Genomic DNA, 16,935 nt, shown 5'->3' on the forward strand with positions numbered 1-16,935 from the left:
TAAAACAATATAAGATCTGAACAAATTCTTCTACTTTCCAGAGTTTTAATATTACGAAAATCTAATCTATCTACATATGACATATAATCTGGACAAATTCGCCTGGTGAAATGGGGTTAACATAATTTGAATACAATTTCAGATAAAATGCAGAGTTATGATTTTTAAATGTAGTAAATATACAGTACGAATAATCCGTACTATCTATCTTTTTTAAATCTATATTTTAAATGCGCCGTAGTTTGCCGTGTTTTTATTTATTTATTTATTTATTCTTGCTATCCATTTTAACTCCTTAAGTCTGTTTTTATTTTTTTAAATTAGTTTTATTGTTGTTATATGTTGTTATGTTATTGTGTGTTTTTTTTGTTTTTTTTTACGGACTACTCAAATGAAATTGGCCCTTGTAGGATTAATAAAGTTGTTTGATTGATATCTATCGATCTATGATATGAACAGTAGGGGTCGCTGGTGAGCCACGTGCGTGCAGCACTAAAGTGATGTGGCAGAGAGGGAGATGTAGCGTCGTTCGCTGGGCTTCCGCGACCAGCTCTCTGTTAGTTTTACCGGGGATCATTTATCAGACATTACCGCGGAACATGGGAAAGCACTGGTCCCAGAATGTCTACGTCGCGTAATGCGACAAAGAACAGTAGCGCTAGGGGGAGGGAAATATTTATGTTTTTCTGGAAGGTTTGTGTTGAAGTAGCTAGTCGCTAGCGCTGTCTAGCGACTGTGCTGCTCGGAACGGAGTGAGGATGCTACGCTGGATACGACAGCAGCTGGTAAAACACTCAGCTCACAGAAAACTGTTGAAACTTCGACGGGATAACACTCCGTTTGTCAACACAGCCGCATAGCCGTTCCGGGAGGTGTCCAACCTTCAACTAGTGGTGACAGCCAGGTGTAGGTTAACACCGTTAGCACCTCCACAGCTAATCTAGCTGCTGTTTATACAGTAATCAACAACAAGCTGAGCTGAAGCTAATGATTATTTACGACGGCGATTAATCTGTCGTTTTGACTTTTTTTTTTTTTTTTTTTTTTTTTTTTTTACAAATGGACAAGTTGTTTTTAAAGTATCACAGGGACTTATCAAATATCCCGTCTCTCACAGTTCAAGAAAACCTTTTTGTTTCGAATGAATTCAAATAAGTTCAGCAGCACTTTAAACAGGTTTGTTTGATAAAAAGTTGATTAAAATGAAATTACCTGTAATTTAGACAGGTTAAAACCAATGGAATACATTTTACTGTGAAATCTGGGGTAATACAGTAATATTTTGTCTGTACGTACGTTTCTGAAGAGTTTGAGCAGTGTTAAAGCTTTTTTATATATATATATTTGCAAGAGAGGCACTCAATGTGCATACCTCTGCCAAGGCTCACAACGTTTTTGCACGTTTGTAGCTAGACTTTGCAGAAATGTCCACCTCCAGTTTTAATCTAAATTCACTTGTTGATTGTTGAGGTTCATGTGAGTCTGACAGCTATTGTCTAGATCGGTGTCGCAGACTGAACGCCCCCACCCTGCATTATCAGGCAGATATCTACGGGCTTGTTGATGGTCAAAAGCTGGTGTTTTTAAGTTCACAAAGATGTCTTTTGTAGGTTTTGTCACCAGTGATGCTATATCTCTGTTTCTACATTGATATACTTACTAATTAAAGGAAGTAAAGAACTGAGGTTGTGTGCTTTTGCAGTTCCCTGCTTTCTTTGTGGGCACAGTTTACGCACAAAACTGTGCGTACAAATGGTTGATAAATGAGGCCCCTGGAGGATACCTGCCATACATGTTTTCTGTGCCTGCCTGCTCTACCTACAGTTTAATTAGCTCAGCTATGTGTGCTCAGCCAGGTGTGAGGGAAGCAGGTAAACATGAAAGCATGCAGAAGAGCAGGACCTGACTGTAGAATTGCAAATCTGGATCCTGATCATCAAAAGTTAATGGTCTGCTTCATTTAATAAGATTGATCATTCCACCAAGGTTCACAGAAATTGATTAAAAAATCTAGTCTGCTTAAAAATAGACAGGGGTGAAAAATCTCCGTGGTGGATACAACTCGGTCATCTTGTGGAACAATTTCTACACAAAACCGAGGAACACATTTGAGAACAAGTCAACTTTAAAGTGTTTTCTTTATTTAAATTACTAATAATTTATCAAATTATGTGGTATTTTTCCAATGAATGACTTTTTTTTTTTTCAGCAAACACGTTGTCATTTAAACTCACACCAAATCCTGTGGTATGATATTTCGTTGTAGTTTGCAAAGGTGTTTTTTGCCAACAGAATTAAAAAAAAAAAAAAAATTAACAGCTGGTAAATGGTATTGTTGGCTTTGAAATCAGGCCAACAATGCAGTAAGTGTCATATGAGCTTCACCAAAACTGTTGTTTCATTTTATTCTATGCAATTGTATCATTGTCTGGTTACTACATTCATTCCTCAGTCAACTGACCAAGTCACAGAAAAATAAAGTTTATTTAATAATTGTATGAAATGTAAAGATTGTTGCACTTTATCAAATATGACAAATTGGTCACTTTTTCGTCATTATAAATTGTGGGTTGGTAAATGCACTGAAATAAAAAAAATGACTCCATTAAATATAGAAATACCGGCGTGCCTTCATAAGGAACGTGAAAAGCATTTAACTGTGGCCAGCACCCACGTTCCTACCTCCAGTTGAGAGATATGAACTCCATTATTGACATTTTTGAATTGATGCAGAATCCAGTCAGTTGAATGGGAGTGTGTGTGTCCAAACTCCACTTAGAAAGGACCCGATGAGAAGCAATCCAAAGACCTTCTTGCTCTGAGTCAACAGTGCTAACTACTACACCATGCCTCCCCAATAAGTATTAATTTTACAAAATGAGAAAGCATAGGTTCAGGTTTTAGAGTGTGGAGTCTGTGAAAGCTTGACATTTACGTCTGATTCAGAATCCAGCCAGAATTGTTTATTAATTTTCTGTTATCCAGCCAGTCAGTTCTTTGAGTTATCACTTCTCTTCTGCATTGATGTTAAAAGATGGATGAAATCATAAATGGTTATTTTCACAATTGATAATCAGTGTTTTCTCATTTAGTTGTTTGGTCCATGAATTGACAGAAAATAGTGATAAATGTCAGATGGTGCCTTCGTGTCTTGGTTTGTCTACAACCCAGAGTTACTCTGTTTACTGCCAGATAGGCATAACAAAACTATTAAACTAGAGCACCACACTCATAGAGCGCAAACCTTCACCAGCACTAGTCACCAATTCCACATTTTTTTTTCCCTTGGAAAAAAGTTTCAAGGTCAAAGTCCTGTTAGAAGTCAGTTTCATGAGATAAAATATAATACAAAATATTGATCAAAAGGGCTTTTCAATGTTAAAATCAAATATCCGCTAAATCCGCAATACGGATCAGATGCAGATCAAATTTGTCCATTCATTGAGGGTGTCAGTTTGCACCTTATTGTTATAAATGAGTGGTTGAAGCACTTTTGATTGAGCTATAATCCAAAATGTACACCAAATGGGCTTTTCAATATTAAATTCAAATGTCCACAAAACCACCTGATTTCACCTGATGTTTTGAAATGGTCAGATTTGATAGCCACAATCCAAAATCAGGATCAGATCTGGATCAATCCTTGTCAGGTGATAGTGAGTGCCAGTCTGCGCCTCAGTTTTAAATATGAGAGTGATTAGGGCATGTTTAATTAAGATATAATGTAAAATATATGTATATTAAATTGGGTTTCCAGTGTTTAATTTAAATGGCCACAAAATCTGTAAGCTATAATCTTGAACTTGTCCAAGGTCTGTGTCCCAAGAGTGTTCCCTGTGAATTTGAAGACTTTGGCACTAATAGGACTGGTTTTGTGCTGAGCACAGACGGCCGCACAAACCCAAAGCCTTCACAACACCCGATGGCTATATTTGATGGCCTCCGGTAAAAAGAGACTCAATTGATTTATCTAGTTGTCAGTTTATAGAATACTCAGTTATTGATTGATTAGTCTTTGCTGCTCTGATGGCGTGTGGGTGTGGGTGGGTGGGAGGGGGGATAAGATCTTAGAACAAAATGAATGATTTGATGTAACATTTGTTACACATTAATCTAGCTATTTATCCCCACAGTTATAGGGTTTAATAATTCTTCTGAATATCCTGGTGCAAGACACTGAGCACTCTGTTTACCGAAGACCACATGTTCCAGGCTTTAACTGTTGCTGAGCATTTTTTAAAATAAGTTCTACTTCCTAAAAACTCTGAAGTTGTGAGCCTATTAAAAAGTTTGCTGACTTTGACATAGCTACTGTATGCCTTTTTGACCCATCCTACATAACTGAGCTGACTGGTCAATTAAAGGTGTAATTAAAATGCTTCTTAGAGCAAGTGTCCTTCTGAAAAGGTTTTGAACCTTTTGAGTTCAGCTAGAAGTTACCACAGGAAACAGAGTTCCTTTTCTCTCACTTTGCTTATCAGCAGTGCTGATGTCATTGTAGTTAATGCTGCAAACTTCGTACCTCCACAAAATGACTAAGGAGGATGGTTGTGTGATTGTTGCCGTCTCTTTTTTTCACTGCATGAAGAGCTGTCCTTTCTGCTGATTTTATTGAGTGTTGGGTTAGCCTCAGCATCCACTGTCAGGCTTACCACCTCTGCAGCACTTTAGTCAAGTTTTTAGAAGCCATCATTTTTATTGACTCTGTCGAGGTGAATACTTTTGCAGCTGACTCAGTTGTTTTCTGCAACACAATTCATCAGTGTAGAATACATGGCTATATCTAATCAAGTTGTTGAGTGGGTTTGTCACGTTGGTGCACATTCAGCCTAAAGTTGATCCAATTCTCCTTTTACTTTTAAAACCAAACTTTAAAAAAAAGTCCTTGAACTTTGTAGAGTATGCATATGCACTACAGTTGTAGAGTATCAATCAATCAATCAATCAATTTTATTTATATAGCGCCAAATCACAACAAACAGTTGCCCCAAGGTGCTTTATATTGTAAGGCAAGGCCATACAATAATTACGTAAAAACCCCAATGGTCAAAACGACCCCCTGTGAGCAAGCACTTGGCGACAGTGGGAAGGAAAAACTCCCTTTTAACAGGAAGAAACCTCCAGCAGAACCAGGCTCAGGGAGGGGCAGTCTTCTGCTGGGACTGGTTGGGGCTGAGGGAGAGGAAAGGAAAGTTTTAAGTCTAATCTTAAAAGTAGAGAGGGTGTCTGTCTCCCTGATCCGAATTGGGAGCTGGTTCCACAGGAGAGGAGCCTGAAAGCTGAAGGCTCTGCCTCCCATTCTACTCTTACAAACCCTAGGAACTACAAGTAAGCCTGCAGTCTGAGAGGGAAGCGCTCTATTGGGGTGATATGGTACTATGAGGTCCCTAAGATAAGAAGGGACCTGATTATTCAAAACCTTATAAGTAAGAAGAAGAATTTTAAATTCTATTCTAGAATTAACGAAGCCAATGAAGAGAGGCCAATATGGGTGAGATATGCTCTCTCCTTCTAGTCCCCGTGAATACTCTAGCTGCAGCATTTTGAATTAACTGAAGGCTTTTCAGGGAACTTTTAGGACAACCTGATAATAATGAATTACAATAGTCCAGCCTAGAGGAAATAAATGTATGAATTAGTTTTTCAGCATCACTCTGAGACAAGACCTTTCTAATTTTAGAGATATTGCGTAAATGCAAAAAAGCAGTCTTACATATTTGTTTAATATGTGCTTTGAATGACATATCCTGATCAAAAATTACTCCAAGATTTCTCACAGTATTACTAGAGGTCAGGGTAATGCCATCCAGAGTAAGGATCTGGTTAGACACCATGTTTCTAAGATTTGTGGGGCCAAGTACAATAACTTCAGTTTTATCTGAGTTTAAAAGCAGGAAATTAGAGGTCATCCATGTCCTTATGTCTGTAAGACAATCCTGCAATTTAGCTAATTGGTGTGTGTCCTCTGGCGTCATGGATAGATAAAGCTGGGTATCATCTGCGTAACAATGAAAATTTAAGCAATGCCGTCTAATAATACTGCCTAAGGGAAGCATGTATAAAGTGAATAAAATTGGTCCTAGCACAGAACCTTGTGGAACTCCATAATTAACCTTAGTCTGTGAAGAAGATTCCCCATTTACATGAACAAATTGTAATCTATTAGATAAATATGATTCAAACCACCACAGTGCAGTGCCTTTAATACCTATGGCATGCTCTAATCTCTGTAATAAAATTTTATGGTCAACAGTATCAAAAGCAGCACTGAGGTCTAACAGAACAAGCACAGAGATGAGTGCACTGTCTGAGGCCATAAGAAGATCATTTGTAACCTTCACTAATGCTGTTTCTGTACTAGAATTCTAAAACCTGACTGAAACTCTTCAAATAGACCATTCCTCTGCAGATGATCAGTTAGCTGTTTTACAACTACCCTTTCAATAATTTTTGAGAGAAAAGGAAGGTTGGAGATTGACCTATAATTAGCTAAGATAGCTGGGTCAAGTGATGGCTTTTTAAGTAATGGTTTAATTACTGCCACCTTAAAAGCCTGTGGTACATAGCCAACTAATAAAGATAGATTGATCATATTTAAGATCGAAGCATTAAATAATGGTAGGGCTTCCTTGAGCAGCCTGGTAGGAATCGGGTCTAATAGACATGTTGATGGTTTGGAGGAAGTAACTAATGAAAATAACTCAGACAGAACAATCTGAGAGAAAGAGTCTAACCAAATACCGGCATCACTGAAAGCAGCCAAAGATAACGATACGTCTTTGGGATGGTTATGAGTAATTTTTTCTCTAATAGTTAAAATTTTACAAGCAAAGAAAGTCATGAAGTCATTACTAGTTAAAGTTAAAGGAATACTCGGCTCAATAGAGCTCTGACTCTTTGTCAGCCTGGCTACAGTGCTGAAAAGAAACCTGAGGTTGTATCTTATTTTATGGCATTAGGGAACATAAAGAAGGAAACATATCCTTAAACCTAGTTACAGCGCTTTCTGAAAGACTTCTAGTGTAATGAAACTTATTCCCCACTGCGGGGTAGTCCATCAGAGTAAATGTAAATGTTATTAAGAAATGATCAGACAGAGGGGAGTTTTCAGGGAATACTGTTAAGTCTTCAATTTCCATACCATAAGTCAGAACAAGATCTAAGATATGATTAAACTGGTGGGTGGACTCATTTACATTTTGAGCAAAGCCAATTGAGTCTAATAATAGATTAAATGCAGTGTTGAGGCTGTCATTCTCAGCATCTGTGTGGATGTTAAAATCGCCCACTATAATTATCTTATCTGAGCTAAGCACTAAGTCAGACAAAAGTTCTGAAAATTCACAGAGAAACTCACAGTAACGACCAGTTGGACGATAGATAACAACAAATAAAACTGGTTTTTGGGACTTCCAATTTGGATGGACAAGACTAAGAGTCAAGCTTTCAAATTAATTAAAGCTCTGTCTGGGTTTTTGATTAATTAATAAGCTGGAATGGAAGATTGCCGCTAATCCTCCGCCTCGGCCCGTGCTACGAGTGTTCTGGCAGTTGGTGTGACTCGGGGGTGTTGACTCATTTAAACTAACATATTCATCCTGCTGTAACCAGGTTTCTGTAAGGCAGAATAAATCAATATGTTGATCAATTATTATATCATTTACTAACAGGGACTTAGAAGAGAGAGACCTAATGTTTAATAGACCACATTTAACTGTTTTAGTCTGTGGTGCAGTTGAAGGTGCTATATTATGTTTTCTTTTTGAATTTTTATGCTTAAATAGATTTTTGCTGGTTATTGGTGGTCTGGGAGCAGGCACCGTCTCTACGGGGATGGGGTAATGAGGGGATGGCAGGGGGAGAGAAGCTGCAGAGAGGTGTGTAAGACTACAACTTTGCTTCCTGGTCCCAACCCTGGATAGTCACGGTTTGGAGGATTTAAGAAAATTGGCCAGATTTCTAGAAATGAGAGCTGCTCCATCCAAAGTGGGATGGATGCCGTCTCTCCTAACAAGACCAGGTTTTCCCCAGAAGCTTTGCCAATTATTATGCTTATAGCTGCTGTATCTTTTATTTTATTTTTTCTTCTCATGTACATTAGGGCCATAGTGTCCACTTTTGTCATGGAACACTTAATTTGTGCCTTTGTTTTCTACTGAATTTGTACATTTACACAATAAGTTCTACACACACAATAAAATAAGTGGGGACATAATTGAAATAATTAGTGTTTAGAATTAATAATGAATCACTAATAATTAGTGTTCTCGGTCCCATTCAGATCAGGGAGACAGATACCCTCTCTACTTTTAAGATTAGGCTTAAAACTTTCCTTTTCGCTAAGGCTTATAGTTAGGGCTGGATCGGGTGACCCTGGACCATCCCTTGGTTATGTTGCTTTAGACGTAGACTGTGTTTCATAATTATTGTATGGCCTTGCCTTGCAATGTGGAGCGCCTTGGGGCAACTGTTTGTTGTGATTTGGCGCTATACAAGAAAAAAGTTGATTGATTGATTGATTGATTTAACAGTGAATAAAGTTTTGCCTATTTGACCCTTTTACTTCTTACAGAAGTGTTTTTCTTTTCTTTTTCTTATGGTTTATGCAACAATAACACCAGACCTTGTATATGCAGACTTGGCATTAAATTCAATTCTGATTCAAAATTGTATCATACTGTATGATAGGGATGGGTGATATGGCAAAAAAAAATGTTATCACGATTTGTTTTTACTTATCGATTGGTATTGCTGTTATCACTAAATATAATTTTATCAGCCAATTACCCGCCCCAAGGCAGGTTTTAGTCGCAGACTTAATAATGAAAACTTCATCTTCACCAACAAAGCTATCACCTCCCACCTACCCGGGATTCCAGAGAACTGTTAGGGCCTGTCTAATCCTGTCTCAATAAGAATCACCAGCTGCTGCTGCTGCTGCTACTACTACTACGCTATTGTTACTTGCAAAAGTGAAGCAGTAAAACATTTTAGGAAAAAGAAGAGAAGAGAAAAGTATGACAACCAACCGTTTAGCACACTTACCAATGATGCTGCAGCACAAAAGTGTCTCTCCCTTTAACTGCTGGTGCTACTGAAAGTAGATCAGACAGCATCATTAAACACAGGACTCGACTCCATAAAAGTTTTTTTTTTTTTTTTTTTTTCCCCCCTGCAGTCACAGTCAGACTGATAGCATCCCTGAACTCAGAATAATGGACTGTTCACAACCAAAATCCACTGGGCAATATTTATCACTCAACTTTAACTCATCTCAGTTTTATTCCTTTTTAAATTGGTGCAATATCTGTTTGATCCACATGTGCAATAGCCACTGTGTTGAAATACAGGTGTGCAATAACTGCTGCACAAGAATTCCAATGTACGCAAACCTTGTGTACAAGTACAAATGGCAAATAAAGTCACTACCTACCTACTGCGGTGCTGTTTGGACAAGAGAGGGACGGACACACACATACACACATAAATACAATTGTCTCTTAATATATAGATAGTGCTGTCAGTCTGAAGAGTATCCAATAATGACTGAAACCTACAGAAACTATAGGGCAGATGTCTTCAGTTCGTTCCAGAAAGGACCAAGAGGGTGCAGGTTTTCTTTGCAAACACACACTACACCAGGTGATTTCACTTATTAACATCACTTGGAGCAGATCCATCCATCCATTTTCTTCCGCTTTATCCGGAGTCGGCTTGCGGGGGCAGCAGCTCAAGCAAAGCCGCCCAGACCTTCTGATCCACACACACCTCCCCCAGCTCCTCCGGGGGAACCCCAAGGCGTTCCCAAACTAGCGGAGAGATGTAGTCCCTCCAACGTGTCCTGGGTCTTCCCCGGGGCCTCCTCCCAATGGGACGTGCCCGGAACACCTCTCCAGCGAGACGTCCAGGGGGCATCCGGAAAAGATGCCCGAGCCACCTCAACTGACTCCTTTCGATGTGGAGGAGCAGCGGATTGACTCCGAGCTCCTCCCGAGTGACCGAGCTCCTCACCCTATCTCTAAGGGAGCGCCCAGCCACCCTGTGGAGGAAACTCATCTCGGCCGCTTGTACTCGCGATCTCGTTCTTTCGGTCATGAGCCAAATCTCATGACCATAGGTGAGGATCGGAACGTGGATCGATCGGTAAATCGTGAGCTTTGCCCCCCTACTCAGCTCTCTCTTCACCACGACAGTCCGATACAGCGACCGCATCACTGCAGATGCTGCACCGATCCGTCTATCGATCTCATGCTCCATCTGTCCCTCACTAGTGAACAAGACCCCAAGATACTTAAACTCCTCCACTTGAGGCAAGGACACTCCACCGACCTGAAGAGGGCAAAGCACCTTTTTCCGGTCGAGAACCATGGCCTCGGATTTGGAGGTGCTGATTTTCATCCCGGACACTTCACACTCGGCTGCAAACCGCCCCAGTGCACGCTGAAGGTCCTGATTTGACGAAGCCAACAGAACCACATTGTCCGCAAACAGCAGAGACGAGATTCTGTGGTTCCCAAACCAGACCCCCTCTACACCCTGGCTGCGCCTAGAAATTCTGTCCATAAAAATAATGAACAGAACCGGTGACAAAGGGCAGCCCTGGCGGAGGCCAACGTGCACTGGAAACAGGTTTGACTTACTACCGGCAGTGCGAACCAAGCTCCTGCTGCGGTCGTACAGGGACCGGATAGCCCTTAGCAAAGGACCCCGGACCCCGTACTCCCGGAGCACCCCCCACAGGGTGCCCCGAGGGACACGGTCGAACGCCTTCTCCAGATCCACAAAACACGTGGACTGGTTGGGCGAACTCCCATGAACCCTCAAGCACCCGATGGAGCGTGTAGAGCTGGTCCAGTGTGCCGCGACCAGGACGAAAACCACACTGCTCCTCCTGAATCCGAGGTTCGACCATCGGTCGAAGTCTCCTCTCCAGTACTCTGGAATAGACTTTACTGGGGAGGCTGAGGAGTGTGATCCCCCTATAGTTGGAACACACCCTCCGGTCCCCCTTCTTAAACAGAGGGACCACCACCCCGGTCTGCCAATCCAGAGGCACTGTCCCCGATCGCCACGCGATGTTGCAGAGGCGTGTCAGCCAAGACAGTCCCACAACATCCAGAGACTTAAGGTACTCAGGACAGATTTCATCCACCCCAGGAGCCTTGCTACCGAGGAGCTTTCTAACCACCTCGGTGACTTTGGCCTGGGTAATGGATGAGTCCGCCTCTGAGTCCCCAGTCTCTGCTTCCTCTTCGGAAGACGTGACGATGAGATTGAGGAGATCCTCGAAGTATTCCTTCCACCGCTCGACAACATCCCCAGTCAGGGTCAACAGCTCCCCACCCGCACCGTAAAAACTGCTGGTGGAGAGCTGCTTCCGCCTCCTGAGGTGCCGGACGGTTTGCCAGAATCTCTTCGAGGCTGACCGATAGGCCTCCCCGAACTCCTCCCAGACCCGAGTTTTTGCCTCTGCGACCGCACGGGCTGCGGCACTCTTGGCCTGCTGGTACCTGTCAGCTGCCTCCGGGGTCCCACCTACCAACAAAGATAAGTAGGACTCCTTCTTCAGCTTGACGGCATCACTTATTTCCGGCGTTCACCACCGGGCTCGTGGATTGCTGCTGCGACAGGCACCAGAGACCTTGTGACCACAGCTACGAGCGGCCGCATCAACAATGAAGGTGGAGAACATGATCCACTCGAACTCCATGTCTCCAACCTCCCCCGGGTCTGGGAGAAGCTCTCCAGGAGGTGGGAGTTGAAGACCTCGCTGACAGAGGGTTCTGCCAGTCGTTCCCAGCAGACCCTCACAATACGTTTGGGCCTGTCAGGTCTGACCGGCTTCCTCCACTCCCAGCGGATCCAACTCACCACCAGGTGGTGATCAGTCGACAGATCTGCCCCTCTCTTCACTCGAGTGTCCGAGCCACGTGGCCGAAGGTCAGATGATACGACTACAAAGTCGATCATCGACCTCCGGCTCAGGGTGTCCTGGTGCCACGTGCACTTATGGACACCCTTGTGCTCGAACATGGTGTTCGTGATGGACAAACTGTGACTAGGACAGAAGTCCAACAACTGAACACCACTCGGGTTCAGATCGGGGAGGCCGTGCTTCCCGATCACCCCCCTCCAGGTCTCACTGTCGCCGCCCACGTGGGCATTGTAATCCCCTAGGAGAACAGTGGAGCAGATGAAATCGGTTAATCAGTGAAATCACCTGGTGGAGTGGGTGGTTGCAACAAAAACCCGCACCCTCTCAGCACTTTTTGGAATGACTTCAAGAGCGTTACTATAGGGTTTAGCAGTAAAAATGAAGATTGTTGTTGTTAGCAGTAGTATTACTAATGCTACTATATAGCAGTAGTGCATGTCTTTTATTGTGAAAGATCAGAACTGAACGTGTGTTTCTATTACTGAATGCTCAATGGTGAGTTTAGGGCAGCAAAGTTTTGCTAAATGCTAATCTCTCTACTTGAGGTCAACTTCTTTATTCCGGATACATCTGCAAAGAGCGGAGGTCCATATATCGCTTCGTAATCCTAAGAATCACTGCAACTATATCCCTTATTTAGATAACCTTTTTCTGTCTGTAAACTCGGCTAATTGCAGTGAGAAACACTTGCAGTCCACAATATCCTTCCAAAGCTGCCGTGTCAAATCCTCATCCAAAACTGCACATCACTGTGTAACTGTACTTCTTGATAACTGAAGAGCTTTGATTGAAGATAGTATTTCTGGTTTGTTTTTAAAATTCCAAAACGAGACAACTGCCTCAACGAAAGCATCTTTTATCATCTCTCCATCTTGAAAGGACTTCTTATGCTTAATGATGGAGTGACACACCCAAAATGATGCTTCGGTGGCTGCCTTTGCTTTTGAATCAAGCTGTGTGAAAAATGACAGCTGTCCGATTAACTGTGATTTTAGTTCCCTCACCTTTCTCTTTCTCAGCCCGCTTTTTGGAGGGAAGTCTGTGTCGTAGTTTTTGTGAACAGTTCGAAAGTATCTTTCCACATTTCCCTTCTTTGAAGTAGCAGCGATAGATTGGCAGATCAGACAAAAGCATTTTGGGTACGACGGTGAAAAAAAGTCCTCCTCCCTTTCCACGTGGAAGTGGTACGTTTTTGGATTCTTACTTGGTCCAGCTGCTCTGCTCATTGTTTTTATATCCCGTCTTTTGTCACTATATATTGGAAGGCTAACCAGCACTCGCAGGAGTATTGCAGTAGCCAGTGCATTCAACCACACATGCATGATGACTTGACAATGACCCCTGGAAAAGGGGAGATCTCAGATTGGCTGCTGTGCACGTCAACCAATTGGAGCAGTTGCCACTTGATTAATGTGCACAGCAGCCAATCTGAAATCTCTTCCCACAGGGAGGATAGATGCTTTACTTATATCATATTTTATGTCACGCGATCTACTCGCACCAGCTTCGCAATCAACGTGTTGGGCACCCCTGGTCTAGAGCACTATAAAGCATAGAAAATGGCTCAGAAGGTGATATGAAATATTTATAGAAATTCTTCAAATCTTTAGTGAATTAACTTTTACACACACATATATATAAATATATATACACACACACACACACCCCATAGATGAATTGTTTGGTGTTCCATGTGGGGTTACCAAAGTATTTAGGACACAAAAGTAGAGTAATATATGAAAGACTTTAAAATATTGTACAATAAATTTGAAAAATAAAACATGTATCATGCAGTGCAGCAGCACCACACGCAGCACAATGTACCGCAACACAAAACACTGCAGAGATCTGACATTCTAAAACAGTACATTTGTAAAGTAATATTACTTGCTCTCTCTGGTACTATTGTCAGATAATTCCTTATTGGACGAATAAAATTCATTATTGATGAAAACTGATGTTAAAAATCAAATCCATTGCTGCCTTCAAAACAAAAGGGGTGGGGGTGGTGTCGCTGCACAGTTCTTGGAAAAAAAATCCCTCTGTTTATCCCAGATGATTTTATTTGCATAAGATTATATAAAAATCTGTTTTCAGACTGACAGGGCGATTATTTCACAGTTCATGTGCATTTATTATCGTAGTTCAGTGAGCATCTCCCACAAACAGACACTGTGGCCAGAGTGCACCCTCTTGTAAGCACAGAGAGAAGACATACCCATGTGTCATTCTCTAGCCTATAGAGTTAGATATGACTTAAGGATTGTCTAGAGGAGAGATCCATTTTACATCTGAGAATTTGTAGTTTCACTGGTCGAATGAAGTCTGTGACGTTCATTGCTCATCTATGAATAGAAACATGATAACAAAGGACCTCATAGGGTTAACCCATTTATGTATTTGAATAGTAGCACACTAAGTACATGAAGAAAATAATTCTGGACCAGCATGTTCGAGATAATTGGAATTGAGTTGACAAATACGTCATATTTGTCAGTTGTTCATTCGTTAATTCACAGGGGCATCAGTAATTGGCCTGATGTTTGAAAAACCTGCCACAAGTGTCAAGTCTGATCAGTAATCAAAAACAACACATTTTCAGAGCAGGCCTGAATAAAGAGGTGGGGAACAGAGCTTTCAGAAAAACATTTTTAAAGGTATAACAGTGGGCTGTTTTGTGTCTTGGGAGCAGTATGCACCTAAAGGCCAGTGTTCTAGTTATCCATCTGTGTCATGTTGACGTTGCTGTTGACACCCAACACATTAACCACAGCAGCACTGTCCTCTCTTGACAGTCATTTGCTCTGTTTTTGTGCTTCAGTCGGTCTGTCTTTACCACTTTTTGTTTGATCTGTTCTTCTTCCACCCTTCAGTCTCGGATTAGCTCATCCCATTTGATTAAATGCCTCTTCATCTCTAATGTGTCTGCCTTGTCTTGGTTAGAATGCATTAGTCTGCCGCCCAGCCATGCTGTACGCCAGTGTGTCCTCTGAGGCACTACGGTACTCAGAGGCTGTATGTAAAGAGTAATTACATGTCAGCCTATGAATTAATAGCAGAGTGAGATCTTTGTGATTGGGTGGGGGAAAGTGATTTCAGCAGAGCACGGTAAAAAAAAATGTACTTTTTACTCCAGTGGCAGTCCAATATACAAAGTAAGACCATTTTCTTAATCTGAGTGCATCTTGTCCACATGCTATTGACAATGAAGTCATGTGTTTGGCATGCCTGTCGTGTCTCCATAATTGTTATCATCTTGAGTAAAACAACCACCCCTTTTTCATGACTGCAGTCAGGCGCTTTCTGCTCATCTGTCATAGCTGTTGAGATTTCATTTGACTGTTTTAAAAATTACCATAAGGCCTATAATTGTTTGTTTCCTGTAAGATAAAAGTAGGGCAGGCAGGTAGGGTGGTGTGGGTAGGGTGGTGGTGTTGGTTTTTTCTCTCTGTTTTTCTTTTTAGTCCAATGTGTTGTGAGAACGCCGTCCACACTGAAAGGCTGCTACTTCATTTGATTTTTATTTAAATAGTTTGGGATACATCCAGTGTGTATTAATTAATATCATTTGTAGCAAACGTTATTATACTCACCAGTAGTTAATTAGTAGTTATTTTTCTTTCTTGTAATGGCAGTTATACATTCAGGTCACTGCTGTCTTGGAAATCACATGATATCCTTGAATCACAAAATTTTCTACTTCTTTTTCTTAAATATGGATCACGTGAATGGAGAGTGTTTCATGAACAAACATCTGCAGAGCAAAATATATTTGTAGGTCACTCACTCACTCTTCAACCGCTTACTGTAGTTAAGGGTCATGGGGATATTTGGCTGCATTACTGTAAACTTTTTTGTTTTTGCTGTTTTGTTTTAATGGCAAATACTTAGGGTCAGGCATATGAAATAGGGTCAGTCAGGTTACCAGAAACAATTTATTATTATTATTATTATTTTTATTTTTAACAATGTGAATTGGTTCATACCTTTTTAGTCTGTGCGATTATTTGAGCCATCTTTATTTCCATGGCAATCAGAATCCATTTTATTTACACAGGCTTTCCAGAAATATTAAATCTATATTATAATAGTCAAGTGGCCCCTGTGTGCGTGCATGTGTGTGTATGGCTTTGATCATGGAGAAACTGGAGAGAGCTGACGATTGCCAAAGGTATGTTTATGTATTTTGGTCAAAGGACTAACGCTGCAAAAACAGGAAGTTGATAGAACTAATATTTTTGGAGAAATTAGCAATATTAGCCAACAACAGTGAACAATGGACATTATGCTGCAATCCACCATGGGAGTTCGGTGTTACGGGGTTTTAAATGTTGTTGTGGTTCATGTTAGTTTAACAGTCTTGTAAGTGTTATTGATTTGTGTTTTTGTAGTTCAGTTGGTTTAGTTGTCTGTGTTGTCTAGTGAGGGAATGTCAGCTATGTCACCTGGCTGTTGCAGGTAGATGGCCACCTTATAAAGGTAGGAATGGACTGTTGGTCTACCACCAGCGCATGCTCCCAAACCTAACATGATGAACATGTCATAGTAGACCGTTTATTTGCACTTTCTATACAAATGCTGATGGAGACTGTAGACCAAAACATGGAATGTAATTACATATTTAACAGTGATACGATAATGTTAGCTAACATCAGTTCTATAACCTCTGGCTGACCCTGGATGTTATCAGTTTTCTGCTGTGTGTATTTACACTTTTACCATTTCACTTGCTTAACAGGATTAACTAGAATCTCTTTAAATGCTGCTTTCTCCTGTAGATTTGTGTCTTGTTTTTTTTTTGTTTGTTTTTTTTGTTTTGTTTTTCTCCCCCTTGAATGTTCAAGTACCAACAAATTATTCACTTTATAGCAGTGAAAGTCTGAGTTGTGTTGCGGGATTGAATAAAGGAAAAATAAACTTCTTTTTTTAGACAAAAACAAAATAAAATTTAAAAAGAAATCACTGCTTGAGATTTTGTAATTTCTGCCATAAATCATACT

The 16,935-nt window shown here is 41.0% G+C and overlaps 1 protein-coding gene across 4 annotated transcripts in view; it reads left to right on the top strand.

Annotated features, from left to right (window-relative positions):
- The first annotated feature begins 517 nt into the window (after window positions 1-517).
- atp11b (ATPase phospholipid transporting 11B (putative)) overlaps window positions 518-16,935 on the top strand; it is a 108,348-nt gene continuing 91,930 nt past the window's right edge. For all 4 annotated transcript variants that reach the window (XR_004562964.1, XM_034179472.1, XM_034179473.1 and 1 more), the window contains exon 1: window positions 518-785. Coding sequence is in view for 3 of the 4 variants with exons in the window: in XM_034179472.1 (XP_034035363.1) it covers window positions 759-785 (27 nt within the window). In the remaining variant the exon portion in view is untranslated. The remainder of the gene's footprint in view (window positions 786-16,935) is intronic.

The sequence above is a fragment of the Thalassophryne amazonica genome, chromosome 10, assembly GCF_902500255.1.
Source record: "Thalassophryne amazonica chromosome 10, fThaAma1.1, whole genome shotgun sequence".
In the NCBI taxonomy this organism is placed as follows: domain Eukaryota; kingdom Metazoa; phylum Chordata; class Actinopteri; order Batrachoidiformes; family Batrachoididae; genus Thalassophryne; species Thalassophryne amazonica.